The sequence below is a fragment of the Oncorhynchus mykiss genome, chromosome 8 (assembly GCF_013265735.2).
Source record: "Oncorhynchus mykiss isolate Arlee chromosome 8, USDA_OmykA_1.1, whole genome shotgun sequence".
NCBI classification, from domain to species: domain Eukaryota; kingdom Metazoa; phylum Chordata; class Actinopteri; order Salmoniformes; family Salmonidae; genus Oncorhynchus; species Oncorhynchus mykiss.
In genome coordinates this window covers 51,494,647-51,517,098 of record NC_048572.1, presented here as the reverse complement: position 1 = coordinate 51,517,098, position 22,452 = coordinate 51,494,647, and the positions used below count along the sequence as shown (strand labels likewise).

The following is a 22,452-nucleotide window of genomic DNA, read 5'->3' as shown; positions in this document are numbered from 1 at the left end:
ACTTTTTGTACTTGCAAACATTCTACATTTTCTTCGTACGAGTTCATTTAGAAGCTTTTCTACGCAACATTGACAAATGAGGGCCCAGATACTTCAGTATACATTCTAAAATGTAAATTCCATATTTCTGTGCTGGTATATTTGTGGAGAGGTTGCATGCAGTTCAGGGGCCATCGCTGCTAATACTGTACGCTACACCCATAAACCATTACTAAGAGGGCAATTTTCTACGTATACTGTAGCTAGTAGCCTAGGGTTACAGTAGCACTTACTTAACCTGGATGGCTATTTTAAAGCATTGCTTGTGTATATGCATTTTGGTCTGGAGTGGCGTGTTTACAATGAAATGAGAGCTGTCTATAATGAATAATAGATATCATGTCCTGTGTGCTTTACCTCACCTTGTAACACAAAACAGCAGAAGAAGAACATTGGCTATACCTGCAGTGGCATATGCAGAGCTCAGGCTTTAGGCAGTGATCTACAGTCTCCAATATTCTTGGTCAACCTGCTGCCAATGACTGAAAACAAACTGAATTTTCCTTCAGGCATTTGAAGTGATGCCGCTCGTCTGGGATATTTACTAATGGGATTATAGTGGTTCATGGAGGACAAAAGACTCTGGGGGATATGCTGATAAGGCCTATCGGGTTTTTACCAGCTGTCGAGGATGCTGTAGTACCTACCTGTGGGGGCAACTACATGTGGGGCAAATGAGAGTTTCGAAGCGACCAAATGCAACTTTATTCCGAAAATACAGTGGAGCACATTCCAATGTTTACCAAGGGGAAATAGGCTTGATTGGAGTCATCATCCTCTTGTTTGCTTAATCTAATTTGATAAATTTGTCCCTGAACGATATGAGGAGGCAAACGTTGATGTGCCATAGCCAGAGAAGTCATTTTAGGTGATGGATTATCGTCAGAAGAAGAATTGTACTTTTTTCACTATTGGATTGATATTTCTGTTAAGTGGCATTGAGTACGGTGAGTTGGTTTCGGCTGCCTAAATGTACACATATTTCCACAATGAAACTAAAAATGTCTGACTGACTGTCATATGATTTGTATGTTTTTGTCACGTTCAAATCTAAAACATGCATAATAAAAACACAAAAATATTGCTTTTTCAAATGGGCTTGTATGGTAAATGAGACATGTCTAATGCATCTCTCTCTCTCTCTCTCTCTCTCTCTCTGTCTCTCTCTCTCTCTCTCTCTCAGCTGTCATCCTCCCTACAATATGGAGGTATCTCCAGATTTTGGAGGCACCTCCATACTTCCTGGGTCTGGGCTTGTCTGCGTTCAGTCTGAGTGGGCTGCTGACAGGCCCACTGTTCGGCCTCTGGTCCGACCGGACCCGAACTACAAAGACCATCATCCTATACTCCAACGTTTTTGAGATTGTTGGTAAGCTTCACAGCTTCAAATTGTTTTCAGGCTCAGGAACCAGCTGTTGCAAGGCACATGAAGTCGGCATCCCAAGTGGCACCCTATTCCCTACATAGTGCACTACTTTGACCAGTAGTGCACGTAGCGCACCATATAGGGAATACTGGCCATTTGGGATGCAAACAAAGAACCACATGATTTATTTAACTGAAACAGGGATGATTGACTTGAGTCATAAAGAAAAACAGATTCCATTCAACCCTCCCAGCTAGCCTGCTGATGTGATGTTGCAGGGAGAGTGAGGAAATGGCAGTCCTTAGAAATGGAAATGTTACAGTAATATGGGCAGACTTGCTTCCAGATTTCGTGGTGTTTATGAAAAAATCTATCCAACCTCCTACTGCAGCAAAGTTGTGATAAAGTAAATATGAATGTGCAAAACCTTAAACTCATGGCAACATCAGTAGGCAATTAATTCCTAAGACCAACTAAAAGAGTCCTAAGTGCAAGCCACAGATGATACAACTAATGGTGAAATGACATATTTTATCCCCTAGGTAGCTTCATGTATTTTATGGGATACTCAAAATGGCTGTTGTTGTGCAGTCGACTTGTAGCAGGTGAGACAAATACAAATTCTGGAGTGTTTGTGGTTTTCTGTTGTTGTGCTGTAGGCCTATAGCCACTCATTTAAACGCTAAGTGAATTATTTACAATTGTCTGTGTGTGTGTGTGTGAGAAAGTGATAGAGAGAGAGATGAATGGCATCCCAATGTTACGGTCCTGATATCATACAGCCTTTGATTTGGTCACACAATCTAGACCTATTTAATACACGTGTTGATGCCTTCCAGGTATTGGTGCAGGAGCAGGCTCCTCCATCTTTGGCTTCCTCACACGGAGCACCCGGCCAGAGGAACGCGCTGGTGTTTTCGCTGCCATCATGGCATGTCGCCAAGCTGGCCTCCTGATTGGTCAGTCAGTTTTTTCCTAATATGCCATCATGATCTTATTAGTACTATGGCGCACCGCTGTTTTGACCAGATGTGAATCTCAGTCAAAGTACCTTCCTGTACTACACTAAGCCGCGGGAAGGGTGCTGATTCAGAAAAATTGGGAATAATAAAAATAATAATAATAATACAAAGAAAATGACAAGTATGCACTGTGCCTTTAATAGTCCTTTATTAGCAGATATATCTGTCTGCAGCGCCAGTGCAGGCAGAAAGATTTGTCCAGCCCATAGCCACAGGAAGTAGTTTGAGGTTGGGGGTGCTGTACTACCAACTGAGCCACACCATCAAATCACATCATCACAACCACTTGATGTCTCAATGTGCTCAATTAATGTATTGTGCATTGCTTTTCTTCACGGTGCTGGAAAGTCTGTAGGTACAAACCTGGATGGCCAGTCTACAGTAATGTACATTAACATTAAGTCATTTGTAAGGATGGAAAATGCAAACTGCACAAAAAGGTGGTTGTGGTTCCATGTTATTTGATCAAGGAAAATATTTAATTTGATGTGGATGTTTTGTGTCTTTGCCCATAACTTTGCACCTTTTGATGTAAACGTTCCATTAGAATGACAATTGCAGAGAAAGGGACAGGGCAACAACTCTTACTATTTATGTATTTTATATAACTAGGAAAGTCAGTTAAGAACAAATTCTTATTTACAATGACGGCCTACACCACTAAGCACAAACCAGATGGTATGGCGTATCGCTGCAGAATCCTGTGGAAGCCATACTGGTTAAGTGTGGCTTGAATTCTAAATAAATCACGACAGTGTCACCAGAAAAGCACCCCCACACCATAACACCTCCTCCTCTATGCTTCATGGTGGGAACCACACAAGCAGAGATCATCCGTCTACCTACTCTGCGTCTCACAAAGACACAGTGGTTGTAACCAAAAATCTCAAATTTGAACTCATCAAACCAAAGGACAAATTTCCACCGGTCTAATGTCCATCGCTCGTGTTTCTTGGCCCAAGCAAGTCTCTTCTTCTTATTGATGTCCTTTAGTAGTGGTTTCTTTGCAGAAATTCTACCATGAAGGCCTGATTCACACAGTCTCCTCTGAACAGTTGATGTTGAGATGTGTCTGTTACTTGAATTCTGTGAAGCATTTATTTGGGCTGCAATTTCTAGAGGCTGGTAACTCTAATGAACTTATCCTCTGCAGCAGAGGTAACTTCTTTCCTGTGGAGGTCCTCATGAGAGCCAGTTTCATCATAGCGCTTGATGGTTTTTGCGACAGCACTTGATGTCTTAAAAGTAATGATAGACTGTCGTTTCTCTTTGCTTATTTGAGCTGTTCTTTCCATAATATGGGCTTGGTCTTTTACTAAATAGGGATATCTTCTGTATACCACTCCTCCCTTGTCACACCACAACTGATTGGCTCAAACGCATTAAGGAAAGAAATTCCACAAATGAACTTTTAACAAGGCACACCTTTTAATTGAAATGCATTCCAGGTGACTACCAAAATTGTGCAAAGCTGTACATGATTCCATATGTGTTATTTCATAGTTTTGATGTCTTTCCTATTATTCTACAATGTAGAAATAAAGTAAAAATATAGAAAAACCCTTGAATGAGAAGGTGTGTCCAAACTTTTGACTGGTACTGTATATATTTCTTATTATTATCATTATTTATTTTCTAGGGGGTGCTTGAGCACCCTCAGGACCACTACTGCCCTCGGCTATGTTTGGCTCTATATACTCTCAGTTTTGGAAATGCTAATTCGCATCAAAGTAGACATCATGCAAGACTACAAATCCCTGCCAGCTCCTGCACGTCATATCTAGCTGACACCATTGCTAACAGGTACTGTGTCCATTTAAAACTTGCACAAGACAGTTCACAGAATTGTTCATTTAAAGAATTTTTGCCAATTTATTCATTACTACATTCAGCTAACATTCTTCCCATTGCCTCGATTCAGAAGTCTTGTTCAGATCGTCATGGCATTTGCAGTTCTTTATCATAGCCAAATTAGCAGCTAATTAGCATTTCATTTTGTGCGGGTAAATACAGGCGAATATATTGATTAAAGTCATCTTGTCCTAGAGAGATTTACACGGTTATCAAAACGTCACGCCAGAGTAAGCCTCCATGAAATACAACCCTTATTTTAAGTGCTTCTAAAATCCCCTATGGGAAAAGTGAATAGTGGAAAAACGATTGGAACCATTTCCCTGTTTGACCATTAGGTTTTATGGGTATTATGACTCATACTGTGGTACTCTATGTTAATTTGTTTTGTTCAAACAAAGCATTGGCACACACGCAAACTAAAATAACATGATGTGAAAGGAAGAAAGCTTTGGAACATTTAAAAACAGGCTAATGCCACGTTCACATGCTAGTCAAAACTAGGAAACTGACATTTCCAACTTGCGAACTGGTTGAATGCGGAATGTGAATAACTACAACCAGTTAGTTAGCTAGTCGGAAATGTCAGTTTCCTAGTTCCGATCAGCACGTGAACGCGGCATTTGCAAGATAGATGATTGTCCCACCTACTTCTATAGACAGCCATATATGGATGGTAGCATGTATTCACTAACTAGGAACCAAACCAAACCAAACAGAAGAAACTGTTGCAAACAAAAGCAGACGGAACAAAACGGAGGGACATACCTGAATGTAATGGAAACTCGAATGCAACTAAAAAATACACTCTTGGTTATCAGTCTGTTTGTGCCATCATGCCAGTCCTTGCCGCTCCTTGTCATGCCGACAATGACAATTAATTGACAAGACAAACAGATCTGAGACCAGGCTATCAATGGATCTCTTATGTTAAGCAGACATTTACATTCAAATGGCCGTATGCTTGTTTATGTTTAAGAAACTACGTAGCCAAAGCACAGATGCACTCCTTTGTATAGGCTACATAACACAATGTTACTACATGTATGTTTTCTATTGTTGAGTTCCAAACAGCTAAATGATTAGAATTCACGACACAGTATTTGCTCATGAAAATTTTAAAAACAGCGGTCAATATAATTTGTTTTAATTTTTTTGCAGACTTTGGAGAGAATTCATTTTCCCAGTTTAAGAATATACTGTAAAACAGAGTGCATTATTATCATCAAATGTTTGTCCCTTGCACTAAAAAAAAAAATCAAGTGGCCCCTATCCCCATTATTCCCCCTTCAGTTCACTGATTAGGTATGGTTCCTGTTCCATAAGGATATCTAAGAACACATCTTTGCCTTTGGACCCAGATGCTTTCAGAGGGACATCTATGAGCTCCCTCATCCTGTTCTGTTTGGTTTTTTCAGCCCTCACGTCACTGTAGGCATTTGAGGTGATGACTCCCCTCTGCAGGAGCCTATCCAAGATGGGTGCCACCTGGCTCACTCTGTCGATCAGGGCCGTCCGGTGATGATCCACAAAGTGTTTGTCTAAGGTAGAGATAGGACATGGTTTAGGAATATTAAAGGTGATGAACTTGCAAAGCATACATAATGTATTTGATAGGGGCCTATATCTCCACACTTCTCCTTTAATAGTGCGTGTTTGTGTGTGCGTGTAGGGTGCGCAATTTGGAGGATAGGCGTGATGATGCACTTTTTGTAATTCAGACAGCATTAAATATGAGGAGTGAAAATGCTGTTAAAGATTTAGAAGAGGGCAGCAGTTTCACTGACCAATTTAATGAGGAAATGAAAAGGAAGGACTTTTGTGATTGTTCATCAAGGTAGAAAACTTTACATGTTGAATTTGTCCCTACATACACCATTACCAATTACAGTAAAACATACATTTTGATAACGTATTTGAAACATTAGGCTATATAACACCCGCTTTAGTGTTACCTTTGATAATGTTATTTGGTCCAAGCGCACTTCCCTTAGCAGCACCCGACATTACCGAAGATTCTTGAGCTGTAAAATAATCTCCATGAGACACCACCAATTGAATACAAATATGAACAAATAGAATGTGCTCATAAGTTAAAGTAGTACGGCCAAGTTCCTTAGTTTTACATACAGACATTTTAATGCAATTTAAAAACACGTGTATTATTTATTTAATAAAGTTTTCTTCTAGAATACTTTTGGGTTAACTGAAGTGTTTTTTAAACCCTTCAAAGATACGAAATGACATTTTTAAAATATATATTACAATGTCCAATGGACGTGCCTCCTACTGTGTTCGATTTACCTTTCTTGAAATCCGTCAGTTCCTTTGCGCCGTCATGGCAGTCAATTGCCCTCAATACCTCTATAGCCACATCCAAAGCCCCGTCTTCAGTGAAAGTACGGGTCAGAAGGTCTGCCAAGTCTATTGGGTCCAAATTTTCAACATTGCCCTTGCGAATTTTTGGCTCCTGCTTGCGTTCACAGAGTTTATGTCTGAACCACTTCAGTTTAGTCATTCCCAAATCATTAAGGACACCAATTAATGTATCGCCAACGGTTTTCGGCATTTTTTTATGCCAAACGGCAATTTACACTTGTTTTAGTGAGATTAAGATACGTGTATTCTATTATATGTTGCCTATCTTCTCTTCTCTGACTGTCTTCTCTTCAAGATATGCCACTTCATCGCACCGTATCACGTCATAGGCCAAGGGGAGGTCCATCAACACACCCCTTTAATATAATTTTGAATTTATTTAAACAATTAATTATTAGTATATATTTTACTGTTATTTTTGTATATAGGCAATTATACCTTTTAAAATATATATTTTTAAATGTACTGTTTTTATTTACAAACGTCATTTGACAGACAACATTGTGTCACGTTCGTTGTAATGAGGAGACCAAGGCGCAGCGTGATATGCATACATTCTTATTTTAATGAAGAAAGAACACTGAACAAAATAACACCACGAACGTGACGCTATACAAAAACGAGTGCTGACAGGCAACTACACATAGACAAGAACCCTGGAAACCAAAAGGGAAAATGGCAACCTAAATAGGATACCCAAGAGAGACAACGATAAACAGCTGCCTCTGATTGGGAACCAATTCAGGCCACCATAGATATACATATACCTAGACTTACAAACACCCTGGATATACAAAAACCCTAGACAAGACTAACATTCCCACCCTCCCTCGTCACACCCTGACCTAACCAAAATAATAACGAAGACAGAGTTAACTAAGGTCAGGGCGTGACACATTGTCCCCTGCAATCCTGTGAATCACACACATTATATTGAACAGAACAAGCATTGTCACTCTTTGCTTTATTTTGTCAGCAATAAAATAGGTAGATAAGTATTTGTATAAAAATGGACAGATCCAAACGTTGTTCAACAGCATGGGTGGTAAATCATACACTAAAACCAAATGGAACGATACTAGGCTACTGTATCACTTGGTAATAAAAGTGTAACACCAGCGCCATGTAAATTAGCCAAATGTTGTCAAACGTTGAAGATAGAAATGCCATGAATACATCCGACGTGATTCGTGTTCTACATAGCTTATTTATATCTGAACGTTCCAAAACGTTGCGTCCTACTGTACGGCCGCAATATAATTCCCAGCAACGAATCAGCGGGCTGTTCAGGAGTGTGAAACATTACAGACCGCTCAGATGGGAATATATTATTGTCTATCATGTAGAATATGGAATCTGTTCAACTCTATGCTACATTTCTATTTTCAGCATTCCATATCTGAACGTTTCACTTCAACTGAATTCAACCCAGTATAACCAACCACCTGTTATACTGTAGGCCTTAAGAACGCATCCTGTTTAGTCTTAATACCGTAATTTACTTAGGCCCAACATTCCCTCTAAACTGCGCGCGGGCGCGTAGTAAGTAGCCTGGAGAGTGCCATGCAGTAGCCCAGACAGTGGCGGAACTAGAGTTGTATACATGGGTTGGCCAAGGCTACTTCAGGGGGTCCATAGACCATGACAGAAAATTAGTATGTAACCCTAACCTGGCATCTAAGGAGGATGAATGAATCTGATAATTGCTGATTAGAGGTAGAAGTGATAATTCACTTAACCCGGAGTTCTTCATTGTGGTCCAGAAGGGTCTGTTCACTAGAATTATTTAACATACTATGAATAGTCAGTGCCTCTCTCTCTCACACACAGGAGAGACTTGGGTTACTCTGTTTTCATGAATATATAATCTGGGTCTATAAGTGTTGAAGACCCAAAATATTTTCAGAATATAAAGCTCAAGCACTAAAGAGATAAGATAGCATTTGTGTGTTACATAAATTGCATAGTTTATTTACAAAAAAAGTACATTTACAAAAAAACACACTGCAATTTGACATAACAGGTATCAAGCAAAAATGGACTTGAAAAATAATTATTTTGGTGCCCATCAATATCACAAACTTACAGTATCATATTTATGCTCATATATATTATTTTAACGAATTGCAAAGAAAAGCTTTGGAATTGGCCAAATCAAGTCCAAATTAAATCTGTGTGACATGATACCCTTTGGATTTATCATTTTAGAATCTCAGTGTTCTAGTTAGTACAGAGTGCAGGTTTTAATCATGACCAGAGGGACCATCTAAGTGCCAAATTATCCTAGGTAGATTTAAAACAGGATAATTCTGCGGTTCTGGTGGGAACTGGCAAAATGTTTCACAAACTCATCCATGTTGAGGGAGCGTGCCCTCCTTGACTCAACACTGAGAATTCCGAGGTGACTTAACCTATCATTAACCATTGTTGTCCTAAGGTGGGTTTCAATCAGTTTTAAAGCTGAGAAGCTTCTCTCGCAAGAAGCACTGCTGACTGGTGTAACAGAAATCTTACATAGTCGAAATAGATCATGGAAGACCTCTTTATAATTTTTAGAAACACAACAAAGTCAAGGAGAGTAGACGGTCTGTCCCTTCCACTTTTCTCTCTCCTATCAAGAAGCCGCTTGGTTTGATGAACCTCATGTTTGAGGTCCTCTAAATCTGACTCAAAGGTCTGAGCAAAGACAAACAGAGGCTCATCATTCAAGAATGTTGTACTCTTTGGGTTGAGAGACTGGACCCCTTGCATTATCTTGCAATTCTTCTTTGAAAACGTCTCTGCATTAACTGAGTTAATGGTTTTCAAATCGCTGAATTTTAACTTGCCGAACCTTTGACAGCTGTAGCCTACTAGTTACCCCACATTAGCTAAACATTCATATACTGTAACTTACGACACTGCACTGTATATGCGTGTATTACTAGCACAGATGTAAACATAATGTTAGGCTAAATTGGGACCGATCTCTCTTATCTGATTAACTGTCTGTTAATGGAGCCAAAGGTCTACCGTTAACTTACACAGCGACTCAACTTTCGTAAAAGTTGTTCAGGAAACCTAAACCTGATTTCAAATATGATGCTTTCGCCAATCGCGAAAGGAGCTCGTGGAGCTGTGGAAATATGCTCTCTTCTTCTTCTGTATGTTCTTCTTATTCTTATTCTTCTGTATCTCGCAACCAACGTTAACATTCTCTCTTCTTTGTCCTCGATTTGAAAAATGCGCCTCCGAATGTCAAAATAAATGCTTCTTTCAACAAGAGGTGAAATGAGATATCAATCAGCATCAAACTGCCAGTAGCGAATTCAATTTTGGGGTGGCCAATCAGATGTCAGGGGTGTCCAGTGCCACCTCGTACACCCCTCTGGCTCCGCCCCTGAGCCCAGAGACTGCCGCACGGTTCCCACTGGATTGCCGCGCAGAGCCCAGAAGAATTATCAACCAACAGAGAGAAGCACGAGATTGAGCTTCAGTCAACTTTCTAGTTTTCCCTGTTAGTTAACACTATCAAAGTTTGCCTCTACTGTGGCAATCGTGATCAAATCAACGCAATATTACCCACTTTCAATGCTACATACCGAAACAAAAATAACTATGCAAGAGATGTTTTTTGTAGTCAGAACGCATCGGAGTAGGATTCTATTCAGTGGTGGAAAAAGTACCCAATTGTCATGCTTGAGTAAAAGTAAAGATACCTTCATAGAAAATGACTCAAGAAAAAGTGAAAGTCACCTAGTAAAATCTTACTTGAGTAAAAGTAAAAAGAAGTATTTAGTTTTAAATATACTTAAGTATCAAAAGGAAATGTAATTGCTAAAATATACTTAAGTATCAAAAGTAAAAGTAAAAATAAATATAAATCACTTCAAATTCCTTATATTAAGCAAACCAGACAGCACAATTTTCTTGTTTTTTGAATTTACGAATAGCCAGGGGCACTCTACAACACACAGACACAGCCCATACACTACACAGACCATTGCCATATATGGATTTCTAACATTTACTTTGAACTGGACTGTGTTTATAGCTGTGGTATTGAGTAGATGCACTTATTTGGAGATCAAAGCAAGAGCTGCATGTTGCCGCCTGTGCACATTTTGTTCATATCCTTTGCTAGTAATTGAGTTATTAGCCCAGTTATAGATCATTTGTTGTCAGCAATAGGTGAGTAGATCTCTAGTCATCTTTGAAAAGGTAAAGAGCTTTTTTGTCTTAAAGGGGCAGTGTTGTATTTTGAGACATGCCTTAATAAACTAAGTAGCCAATAAGCAGAGGGTAACTTGTCTGATTCTCTGTAATAATGGTATGGGAATAATAATGAATTTTATTTTGTTAAGTTGTTTCTTGCATGAAACAATACAACAATTTCAGTCACCTTCTTGTCTGAAGGACAAGTGGATAAACAGGTTAATGTCAAGCCTGCATGTTTTTTCAAAAGTCTCATGGAATTTAGGCCTAAATCGAACACCACACATTGGCTGCTGCTGTAGGCTGAATGAAAGAACAGCTATTTCCATGTTAAAATGTTATCGGATTTTGTTTTTTAGGGTAGGTCACTCTGGTAGGTCTACATTATGATCAAATAGCCACAGTAGCCTACTTGGCCACTGTTAAAACTGTAACTTCAAGCGGGTACAGCCTCAGTTTTCACAGTAAAAGCACGCTGGAAGTTTCACAGAATTTTCACAACTTCAACTTTGAACTCAGCAGATCTGAAATTTGCTCAGTGCACCAAAAAAATTTGAGGGAACATTACTTAGGCCTATATTTCAATACTTATATTGGTTACTGTATCAATCAATCATTTTGTTGTTGATGTCATCACACAGCATAGCATTTTAGTTTTAAAATAAAATATCAAAGCTACCATTGTATAACTCCCGTAAACTATAAATAGACCTAAATCGTTCCATTTCGGAAATTGCATTCACGAATGAATGCAACTGGTTTTAGTCTTTGCTGTAATAAAGGCTTTTTTTTAAAGCGTTACAATAATTATAATTTATTTAGTGTTGTTATCATTGTTCCAAACACATAGCTGCAGGAAGTAGTTTAGGGGTGGGGGTGCTGCGATTTGGGTGAATGCAGTTTTTTTTTTTTGCCAACACTGAAGATGTCTATATTGGTCTGCTAATACAGGACTAGTAAAGGCCCAGTGCACAAGTTTTGTGGGGAAAAAATGTAACTAAATGTATTTGAGTGTTTACCAGCATTTGTAATTTGAGTCTGTTAATTATCTGTACAAAACAGTTCATCTGATAATACTTGTGGGAAATAAAAACACTTGCTTGATATATGCTTTCCAGTTTTTTGAAATACGTTGCAAATGCAATGTATTTCTATGTTGAAAACTTTAATGGTCTATTCATTCCTTTTCCATTTTAGTAGACACTCTTATCCAGAGCAACTTACGGTTGTGAGTGCATACATTTTCTTACTGGTCCCCCTTGGGAATCGAACCCACAACTCTAGCATTGCAAGCACCATGCGCTAATAACTGAGCTGCATCATCACAAACCACTTGATTTCTCAATGTACTCAATTACTGCATTGTGAACGTCTAGGTAAAAACCTAAATGACCAGCCTATGTACAGTACAGTCATGTACATTTACATGAAGTGGTTTGTAATACCGCACAAAATGTGGTTGTTTTCCATGTTATTTGATCAAGAAAAATATTTCATTTGATGTGGGTGTTTTCTGTCTTGCCCATAACTTTGCATCTTTGATGTAAATGTTTGAGGACAGGGTTTTGTTCTTTCTGCATTCCATTAGAATGACAATGAAGAGAAAGAGAGAGGACAGTTCCAACTATTGAATCCTGCGAGATGCTGAAAATACTGCTAATACTAGGCCCAGTGCACTACTGTTGTGAAAAAATATATTTTATTATTATTATTTCAAAAATATATTCCGATTTTTCAGGGGGGGGTTTCAGCACCCCTACTTCCCACGGCTATGGTCCAGAACGCCCCCCCTCTCCCGTTGTCGATACAAATGTATAGCACCCCCACCCCCAAACTGCTCCGACAACAAAAAACATGTGTATCTTATCTTAAGTTTAGGTAATGCCTCCCTGTTTGTTTTTGTCTGTTTTCGTCCGTTTGATGCCTAATGAATACGACCCTCCATTTTGCAGGGCCAGCATTCAATTTGTTCCTGAGGCTGTGCGACTTCCAGCTGGGGCCATTTGTGGTGAACAACTACACCTCTCCCGGGGTAAACACCCAGCATCCAGACAATCTATCCTCTCCGGTTCTCCCACTACAGCTCTATGCTTCATGAATATTAAACCACAAACATCCGTTTAGCTCCCATGCATGTACCTTCAATCTCCTGTTCAGAGTTAGCGGGTACATGTACACTAGGATTTTATTGACCTTGCATACTTATAGGGCATTCGGAAAGTATAAATAAATAAGGTGTTATTATTTAAAAACCTCTTTTGACGTTGTCGTTATTAGGTATTGGGTGTAGATTGATGAGAACAAGATTAATTTAATCAATTTTAGAATACGGCTGTAACGTAACAAAATGTGGAAAAAGTCAAAGGGTCTGAATACTTTCCGAATGCACTGTGTTTATAAATACTTCATCAAACCAATAGAGACATTTGAAAACATTGTAAAACATTTAAACACTACACCCTCAACACACACACATTAAAATGCTGGCATAAAAATATTTTACTCTACCATCTCAACCATCTTGCACCCCTACACCCTCTCCTCCCCTCCTCCCCCTCTTCCAGATCTTCATGTGTCTGATGTGGATCCTGCTCCAGTTTGTGGTGCTGGCCCTGTACTGGGACATACCACCTATCAGCTCCGAAGAGGGGGGTATCGCTGTGGGAGAGATCGAAGAGGAGGAGCCGCTGGTAAGGGCAGAGGAGACACTGGAGACCTACGGCACTGTCTGGGACGACCAGATAGAGACAACCCTTTCCTCAGAGATACACCATTTCCAGGACCCTTCACAGTGCCCTCCCTCGCCGCCTTACTCTACCTCTTCCTCGTCCCCTCCTTCGACTATCTCAAACCCCCTCACAATTTTCAGTGCTAGTCAAGGTGAGTGGAGAGATAGAAAACAGCTCTACAGAATCAGACTTATTTCAGGGATACTATGTCCTAATGTGTTGAAAAAGTTTTCATCATGTGTTGGTCAATGTTGTGTGGGGTGTTATTGTAAGTAATTGATTAAACATGCTGTGATGAAACAATTTCCCAAGTTGGGATTAATAAAGTAATACTCTACTCTCTCTCTACTCTTTAGATGTGTATATTGGTAGTTTCTCACCATCTTGTCTGTTGAGTTGTATTGATTCAGTCTCTCAAGTATCTTTCATGTGCCAGCTTGTGTTTGTGTGTGTGTGTGTGTGTATGTGTCAGATCACTCGTATTGAGTCGCTCTCTGTGTGTGTAGATTGTTGGAAGGAGAAGGTGGTATGCGTGTTGGACTTCCTCTTTAATTGACTCTATGCCTGTGTTGAGTTTTGTGGGCGAAAGGGAGACTAAATTCTAAAAGCTGCAAACATTCTTTATCATTGATGCTTGCCTGTCTTTAGCCCATTCTGTAGTGGGTTTGAGGGAGATGGAAGAAGAGTTGTGAATGTAAAGCGTATCGACTTTGTACTTGGTAAATATTCTCATTCATTAGTTGTTAGTTTCCAAGATGGCGTAGCAGTCGGACGTGTGTTTGTCTTGTCCCGCGTAAATAGTCGGTTTCTTCATTTTTCGTATATATTTTAATCTCACTTTCCGTCTACGAACTGAATATACTTTCCTGCAACCCGCCTCACCCAATGTGGTACGAATCTGCTATTTTTACACTTTATAACTGGAACCCACATCAGAAGCTAGCCAGCTAACTAGCTACTAGCTAGTAGGCAGTTAGCCACTGCTAGTGGACTTCACCGTTAGCTCGGACACCAGCCAGCTTTAGCTCAGTCAATACCTGCCAGTCTGCACAGCGCGATATCAACCCAGAGCATATCGGACAGCTTTTCTCTACCACATCACTGGATTCCTGCCGCAAGCTCTGGACCATTACACCGGATCATCGCAGCTAGCTAGCTGCAACCGAGTGGCTATTGCTGGCTAACGCCTCTGTCCCGAAGCAAGCACCAGCTAGCCTCGAGCTAGGCCCATCTCCCGGCTAGCCAAAGAGGTATACCAGCTAATTCTTGGGCTACAATACCTCTTTGCCAATTGGCCTGGACCCTTTATTGCCGACACGGAGCCCCGCCGATCCATCACGACTGGTCTGTCGACGTAATTGTCCAATGTGATTTCAACAGGATTTTCTGTTGCAATGTCACTGAAGACCCATCTGCTTGCCCCGGCCCGCTAGCTTTCTGAACGCCATGTCTCCTGCTCGCTTAGCGTAGCAGCGACTACCGAACAGCTCCCTGACTCACCTATTGCTGCTCATTGGACCCTATGATCACTCGGCTACACATGCCTCTCCCTAATGTCAATATGTTTTGTCTACTGCTGTTTCGGGTTAGTTATTATTGTTTTATGTTGAGCGAGACCCCAGTCCCGCTCAACATGCCTTAGACAGCTCTTTTGTCTCACCCCCCACACATGTGGAGAACTCACCTGGCTTAACTGGTGCCTCCAGAGACACAACCTCTCTCATCGTCACTCGATGCCTAGGTTTACCTCCACTGTACTCACATCCTACCATACCCTTGCATGCACATTATGCCCTGAATCTATTCTACCACACCCAGAAATCAGCTTTTTTATTCTCTGTTCCCAACGCACTAGACGACCAGATCTTATAGCATTTAGCCGTAGCCTTATCCTACTCCTCCTCTGTTCCTCTGGTGATGTAGGGGTTAACCCAGGCCCTGTAGCCCCCAGGCGCTTTCATTTGTTGACTTCTGTAACCGTAAAAGTCTTGGTTTCATGCATGTTAGCATCAGAAGCCTCCTCCCTAAGTCTGTTTTATTCACTGCCCTGCCTTTCTAAAGTCTTCGAAAGCCAAGTTAACAAACTTATTGCCTTACCTCTCTTATCCTACCTCAAAAAGATTGTTGACCATTTCAAATCCCAATCTCTGACACCATTCTGTATACATCTGGCCCTTCTTTGGACACTGTGTTAACAAGCCTCCAAACAAGCTTCAATGCCGTACAACACTCCTTCCATGGCCTCCAACTGCTTTTAAATACTAGTAAAACTAAATGCATGCACTTCAATCGATTGCTTCCCGCACCTGCCCGCCCGACTAGCATCACTGCTCTGGATGGTTCTGACTTAGAATATGTGGACAACTACAAATACCTAGCTGTCTGGTTAGACTGTAAACTCTCCTTCCAGACTCACATTAAGCATCTCCAATCCAAAATGAAATCTAGAATTGGCTTCCTATTTCGCAACAAAGCCTCCTTCACTCATGCTACCAAACATACCCTCGTAAAACTGACTATCCTACCGGTCCTTGACTTCGGAGATGTCATTTACAAAATAGCCTCCAACACTCTACTCAGCAAATTGGATGTAGTCTATCACAGTGCCATCCGTTTTGTCACCAAAGCCCCATCCATATACTACTCCCCACTGCGACTTGTATGTTCTCGTTGGCTGGCACTCACTACATATTCGTCGCCAAACCCACTGGCTCCAGGTCATCTATAAGTCTTTGCTAGGTAAAGCCCCGCCTTATCTCAACTCACTGGTCACCATAGCAACACCCACCCGTAGCACACACTCCAGCAGGTATATTTCACTGGTCATCCCCAAAGCCAACACCTCCTTTGGCCGCCTTTCCTTCCAGTTCTCTGCTGCTAATGACTGGAACAAATTGCAAAATCACTAAAGCTGGAGACTATTATCTCCCTCTCTAACTTTAACAGCATCAGCTGTCAGAGCAGCTTACCGATCACTGTACCTGTACACAACCCATCTGTAAATAGCACACCCAACATACCTCATCCCCATATTGTTATTTATAAATGTTTTGCTCTTTTGCAACCCAGCATCTCTACTTGCACATCATCATCTGCACATCTATCACTCCAGTGTTAATGCTAAATTGTAATCATTTTGCCACTATGGCCTATTTATTGCCTTACCTCCCTAATCTTACTACATTTGCACACACTTTACATAGATTTTTCTATTGTGTCATTGACTATGTTTGTTTATCTCATGTGTAACTCTGTATTGCTGTTTTTGTCGTACTGCTTTGCTTTATCTTGGCCAGGTTGCAGTTGTAAATGAGAACTTGTTCTCAACTGGCCTACCTGGTTAAATAAAGGTGAAAAAAATGTACAAAAATTCAGGGGTTTTCCAGCTTCGTCAAGTTTTCAAGGAAGTTTGAAGTATGCCTGCATATGTGGTGAACATTTTTTATGGATTCTCTTACCTCTCTCTTTCTCTGTTTCTGTAGAGTTTCTGAGGGAGGAGGTGGTGGTGCTCCTCACTGCACAGTTCATCACCCTCTTCAACCAGACAGCACTGGAGGTAAGAGCTTCTGCGGCAACAGTCTAAACAAGGACGCCATCTTTTTTGTTGTTGCATCGTAACCACATCATATGCCTAACCCTAACCGTATTTCAAGACCTGAAAGCTCTTTTTCATGTTCATACCTTTTCACAATATAATTTTGACGTTACACCTTGTTCATTGAGTGGGAACTGAGAACTCTTTCCCATAAAGAGGTAAACAAATACTGATGTAATATCCTGTTTTCTTCTCTCTCCCTATGGCGAATACCCTGACATAGTGATGTAATTTCTTATGTCCCCCTTCCCCTTCCTCTCTAGACCATGGTGACACCTCTGACCCAGCGCTCCTTTGGCTTCGGAGAGCTTGCCAACAGCCTGATGTACAGCCTGTGTGGCGTTGAGGTGATCCTGGGCTTCTTCTTGGTGCGTGGGCTGAGTCGCCAGGTGGAAGACCGTGTGGTGCTGGCCGTGGGGCTGGTCATCTGCAGTGTTGCCTGCGTCTGGTGCCTCATCTTCCTGGCCAACCCCCAGGGTGAGTGGGTGGGAGTAGGGTGAACCTAATGGCTGATCCTGGGTTGGTTTAACATTTCCCCCACTAAAAGTTAAGGTTAGGATTGGGGGAAGGGATGCTGATCCTAGATCTGTACCTGGGCTTGGTGTGAGACTCCTGGGGTGGATAGGGTGGTGAGGTGACTATGAAGGTGTTATTGATAGGTCTGTAAGTGATATAAAACCCACCACTCGGAGGTACATGAAGACCACACATATAAGTAAGCAGACACACACAAACACGCACACACACATACAGTGCCTTGCGAAAGTATTCGGCCCCCTTGAACTTTGCGACCGTTTGCCACATTTCAGGCTTCAAACATAAAGATATAAAACTGTATTTTTTTGTGAAGAATCAACAACAAGAATCAGCACCTTCTTCCACATGTTTGGTGTGTCTCCCAGGTGGCTTGTGGCAAACTTTAAACGGCACTTTTTATGGATATCTTTAAGAAATGGCTTTCTTCTTGCCACTCTTCCATAAAGGCCAGATTTGTGCAATATACGACTGATTGTTGTCCTATGGACAGAGTCTCCCACCTCAGCTGTAGATCTCTGCAGTTCATCCAGAGTGATCATGGGCCTCTTGGCTGCATCTCTGATCAGTCTTCTCCTTGTATGAGCTGAAAGTTTAGAGGGACGGCCAGGTCTTGGTAGATTTGCAGTGGTCTGATACTCCTTCCATTTCAATATTATCGCTTGCACAGTGCTCCTTTGGATGTTTAAAGCTTGGGAAATCTTTTTGTATCCAAATCTGGCTTTCAACCTCTTCACAACAGTATCTCGGACCTGCCTGGTGTGTTCCTTGTTCTTCATGATGCTCTCTGCGCTTTTAACGGACCTCTGAGACTATCACAGTGCAGGTGCATTTATACGGAGACTTGATTACACACAGGTGGATTGTATTTATTATCATTAGTCATTTAGGTCAACATTGGATCATTCAGAGATCCTCACTGAACTTCTGGAGAGAGTTTGCTGCACTGAAAGTAAAGGGGCTGAATAATTTTGCACGCCCAATTTTTCAGTTTTTGATTTGTTAAAAAAGTTTGAAATATCCAATAAATGTCGTTCCACTTCATGATTGTGTCCCACTTGTTGTTGATTCTTCACAAAAAAATACAGTTTTATATATTTATGTTTGAAGCCTGAAATGTGGCAAATGGTTGCAAAGTTCAAGGGGGCCGAACACTTTCGCAAGGCACTGTACACCTCTTTTCCTAGAGGGAATTTCAACCATTTCACCAACAATCATCCATCTGACTGTGGTTGTGTCTCTTCCTGTGTCCAGGCGGGTACTCCTGGGAGTTGGCAACGTTCATCATCGGAGTGTTCCTGCAGCTGCTCGGGCTTCCCTTCGTGGCCGTGTCCCAGGTGTCTCTCTTCTCCAAAGTCACTGCAGAGAAAACGCAAGGTGGGTGTCTGACTTACATCACTGCCATTTGACTCATGACATAGCAGTTTGATAGCGTATTATTCCAGTTGGGTCAGCGAATGTGATAATTGCATGTATTGGTTCATTGAGCTGGACTCACCATAGTGCTGATTTATGATGATGTTTAGAAATGTTATTTCGAGAAGGAATACAAATATTAATATTAAAGACTGATTTGAAATAAAATAAGGAAATATTGTTGCTTTGGTTTTGTTTTATTATCTTCTGAAAATGAAATGTTCCAACAATGCACTTGTGTGAAGGTTGAGTTAATCTTAGTCAATCAGGCTCTTTGACTCACCCCCCTAGGCAATGAGGCTTTGACTCATGGCAATGCTGAGAATGATGAGGGGAATGATCATTAACTATCACTAAATGGCCATTTGTTTTACAGGAAGGGGAGGTCATTAATCACTCAAATGAATGGGATTGTCTTTGTGTTTGTGTGTGTGTTCCTGGTGGTGTCTAGGGTTCAGTCAAGGCGTGAGGCGCTCTGTTGGGGGGCTGGCTACTATCCTGGGGCCTCTCTGGGCTGGAGGACTGACCGGTAACTTGTACCTGATGCTTGGAGTGATGCTGGCTCTTCTCCTCATGATCACAGTGAGTAGTCACAGTGTCTGTGCCTATTCAATCCCATGATAGAGTTAAAGAAGTTACGATCTATCAATCTATGAACTTCATTCACGAGGATTTAGCACCTCACTACTTTTTCAAGTGGCGCATGTTAGCCACATTTGATGAGGCTTTTTGTGGCTAGCATGTACACTTTTACAATTTAACGTTGGATTGTTATTTCCAGGTGATGCTGATACTATCCTATGATCGCCTAGTCGAACCCAAAGTAGTGCAGCACGCCCAGAGCTCAGACAATGGAGAATAGACAAGAGTCATGTTCAGTAGGGAGAAAATGTTTTGAAATGGGGAGGCATGACCTGAACTTGTCCAATAAGAGCACAGCTTCTGGGTTTCCGTTGCAACGCATATTGCTACGGGTATGCACTACTGAACACGTCCCTGCTGTCAACTTGAATGACAACTGAAGCCCTAATAAAGGTCAAAGGTGAGGTGATGTGACACATACAGTGTGTCTCCCAACTACTATGAGAAGGTCAATGAATGCACATTACAATAAAGGTGGCGTGTGTCTAAACTCTGCAATGCAGCAGAGATCCAACCAATGACCTAGAGGCTAATCCAACCCACTTTAAAGCTCTGTGGAGTCTATTTTACGTTCACACTTTATTTGGATAGTCCAGTCATACTATCAACAAAGTATCTGTTGATAAGCAACTTTCTAAATGTTTTTATTTCACCTTTATTTAACCAGGTAGGCTAGTTGAGAACAAGTTCTCATTTGCAACTGTGACCTGGCCAAGATTAAGCAAAGCAGTTCGACACATACAACAACACAGAGTCACACATGGGATAAGCAAACATACAATCAATAATAGAGTAGAAAAATCTGTATACAGCATGTGCATATGAGGTAGGATTAAGGGAGGTAAGGCAATAAATACTTCTTGCTAAGGTTGTTGTTAGGGTTAGGTTTAGAATAAGGGCTAAGGTTAGGGTTAGGGCTAGGGTTAAGATTAGGGTTAGAAATAGGTTCAGGGTTAGTACATAGTTAGTTGAAACGTTACTGAGTCTGTAGAGCATCTACAGATGGACTATTCAAATAAAGTGTTGCCCATTTTCCTATCCCAACATGAATCTTTGCACATTTTAGCAAACTTCTTTGAAATATTGTTGCTTGTAGTGTTTCTGTAGTAGATAGAATATTTCATATCTACCAAAAGACGTATACATAAATATATAACATGGTATTACGGATGTACACAAGGGGGCACCGTTCCTCTCTGTTTGAATATTTTGGAATGATGTAATTGATGTTGAATAAATCAAGTTTTCAAAACCGCTATTTATAGTGCACTTGTTGGTGGAGAACATTTGTGTTTCCATATCTGAACTATGTACCCATGCTAGCTTCCTTTAATCTTTCCTTTCATTTCTTATAATAGATCCCGTTGTGCCAGGAGGAGTGCCTTTCACCTCTCATTTTTACCTCTCTCATATCAGTGCTTATGTAGATAGCTATTCAAGATAGCCAAGGGTATAGGGAGGAAGGAAGAGAATGGAATAGCAAGTAGCATTAGTAATAAGGCAACCCAGAGGTACCGTAGATCAGAATACATAACAGAAGACACTCATTTGTGTTGCCTATGTAGAGAGGAAGTGCATATTTCTATCTGCATTTTGGATACTTTAACATGTGCTTCGTAATGTACATTTGTAAAGATTTACAATGGTCAACAAACAAAATAATTTTACATATACATTGGTATTTACTCTAAAATGTTTAGTAATAAAAAAATACAAAAACAAGCATCATCAATTAGGGGTGCTATTGCAGTGAAATACTGTCTAATACCTAGTTTGTTTAAAGGGATACGTCAGGATTTTGGCAAGGAAGCCCTTTATCTACTTCCCCAGAGTCAGATGAACTTGTGGATACCATTTTTATGTCTCCGAGTGCAGTGTGAAGGAAGTTGCTCACTAGCGTTAGCGCAATCGCTAACTAGCGTTAGCGCAATGACTTGACATCTATGGTAACTGCTAGCAAGCTAGTAGATACTATAGACTTCCAGTCGTTGCGCTAATGCTAGTTAGCATTGGCTCACTGAACTACTTCTAACTTCCTTCATACTGGATGCAGATACGGTACATAAAAATGGTATCCATGAGTTCATCTGACTCTGGAGAAATAGAGTATTATCCCGAAATATCCCTTTAATCATAAGCTGTTCAAAATGTGCCACTAGGGAGCACTGTGTGTTCTGCAGAACGCTTGGAGCACCATCAAGGATCTGTAGATCCTGCTGTACACAAATGCCCATGTTCTCCCATTTCCACTGTGTTAGACCATGCAATCAGATAAGGCTCGGTAACCTTTACAATGTTCTAATACTGCTAGCATGGCGTGTTTAGCATATGTCAGGAGAGGTATTCATGAAATGGGGAAACATAGGCAAGCATTATACAACCATGTGTTTACTGTAGGCCTAGTACTTCTATGCCCTGCTCAGGACATGCAATGTTTTTGACCTTTGAATAAAGATAAACTCTTGGTTTTAGAAAAAGCTAGCCTTGTTAACAACATCATGTTTTGTAATTGTCACATCAATGCATTTACCATGGAACTTAGGCCTGTATTCGATCAATTGCACGTAGAGGGAAAACTGTAGGTTCCATCAGGATGTAATCACTGTAATCATCGATTGGAGGTGTAATTACCCGCATTAAAAACAAAACACACCCAACAAGCTGTTCCACTCTCAGACATTATCA

At 40.8% G+C, this 22,452-nt stretch overlaps 2 protein-coding genes across 3 annotated transcripts; one reads left to right on the top strand and one right to left on the bottom strand.

The window, feature by feature from the left end:
• The first annotated feature begins 189 nt into the window (after positions 1–189).
• Positions 190–21,019, top strand: mfsd8l2 (major facilitator superfamily domain containing 8-like 2). The gene is made up of 10 exons (XM_021612828.2): positions 190–986; positions 1,223–1,408; positions 1,948–2,364; positions 12,804–12,883; positions 13,416–13,731; positions 17,063–17,136; positions 17,439–17,652; positions 18,964–19,086; positions 19,577–19,707; positions 19,907–21,019. The coding sequence occupies exons 3-10, from the start codon at positions 2,334–2,336 to the stop codon at positions 19,985–19,987; spliced, it is 1,050 nt and encodes a 349-aa protein (XP_021468503.2). The 5' UTR covers positions 190–986; positions 1,223–1,408; positions 1,948–2,333; the 3' UTR covers positions 19,988–21,019.
• On the bottom strand, positions 4,597–6,973 carry LOC110530050 (apoptosis-associated speck-like protein containing a CARD). Of its 2 annotated transcripts, none has more exons than XM_021612829.1 (3): positions 6,583–6,973; positions 6,234–6,314; positions 4,597–5,819 (listed from the first exon to the last, which is right to left on the bottom strand). In XM_021612829.1, exons 1-3 carry the CDS (start codon positions 6,845–6,847, stop codon positions 5,557–5,559), a joined length of 609 nt encoding a protein of 202 aa, XP_021468504.1. In that variant the 5' UTR covers positions 6,848–6,973; the 3' UTR covers positions 4,597–5,556. The 2 variants fall into 2 exon arrangements, with proteins under 2 accessions (XP_021468504.1, XP_021468505.1); XM_021612830.1 differs by having other exon boundaries at positions 6,234–6,302.
• Positions 21,020–22,452: the final 1,433 nt, after the last annotated feature.

What these genes read in the sequence shown, in the direction of transcription:
- mfsd8l2 (XM_021612828.2), top strand. Translation starts at nt 2,334, where the DNA reads ATGGCATGTCGCCAAGCTGGCCTCCTGATTG. An exon ending in CCAAGCTGGCCTCCTGATTG is followed by an intron (nt 2,365 to 12,803) that starts GTCAGTCAGTTT and finishes TCCATTTTGCAG; the next exon opens with GGCCAGCATTCAATTTGTTC. An exon ending in ACAACTACACCTCTCCCGGG is followed by an intron (nt 12,884 to 13,415) that starts GTAAACACCCAG and finishes CCCCTCTTCCAG; the next exon opens with ATCTTCATGTGTCTGATGTG.
- LOC110530050 (XM_021612829.1), bottom strand. Translation starts at nt 6,847, where the DNA reads ATGCCGAAAACCGTTGGCGATACATTAATTGGTGTCCTTAATGATTTG. An exon ending in ACTGACGGATTTCAAGAAAG is followed by an intron (nt 6,315 to 6,582) that starts GTAAATCGAACA and finishes TGTCTCATGGAG; the next exon opens with ATTATTTTACAGCTCAAGAA. An exon ending in ACCAAATAACATTATCAAAG is followed by an intron (nt 5,820 to 6,233) that starts GTAACACTAAAG and finishes TCTCTACCTTAG; the next exon opens with ACAAACACTTTGTGGATCAT.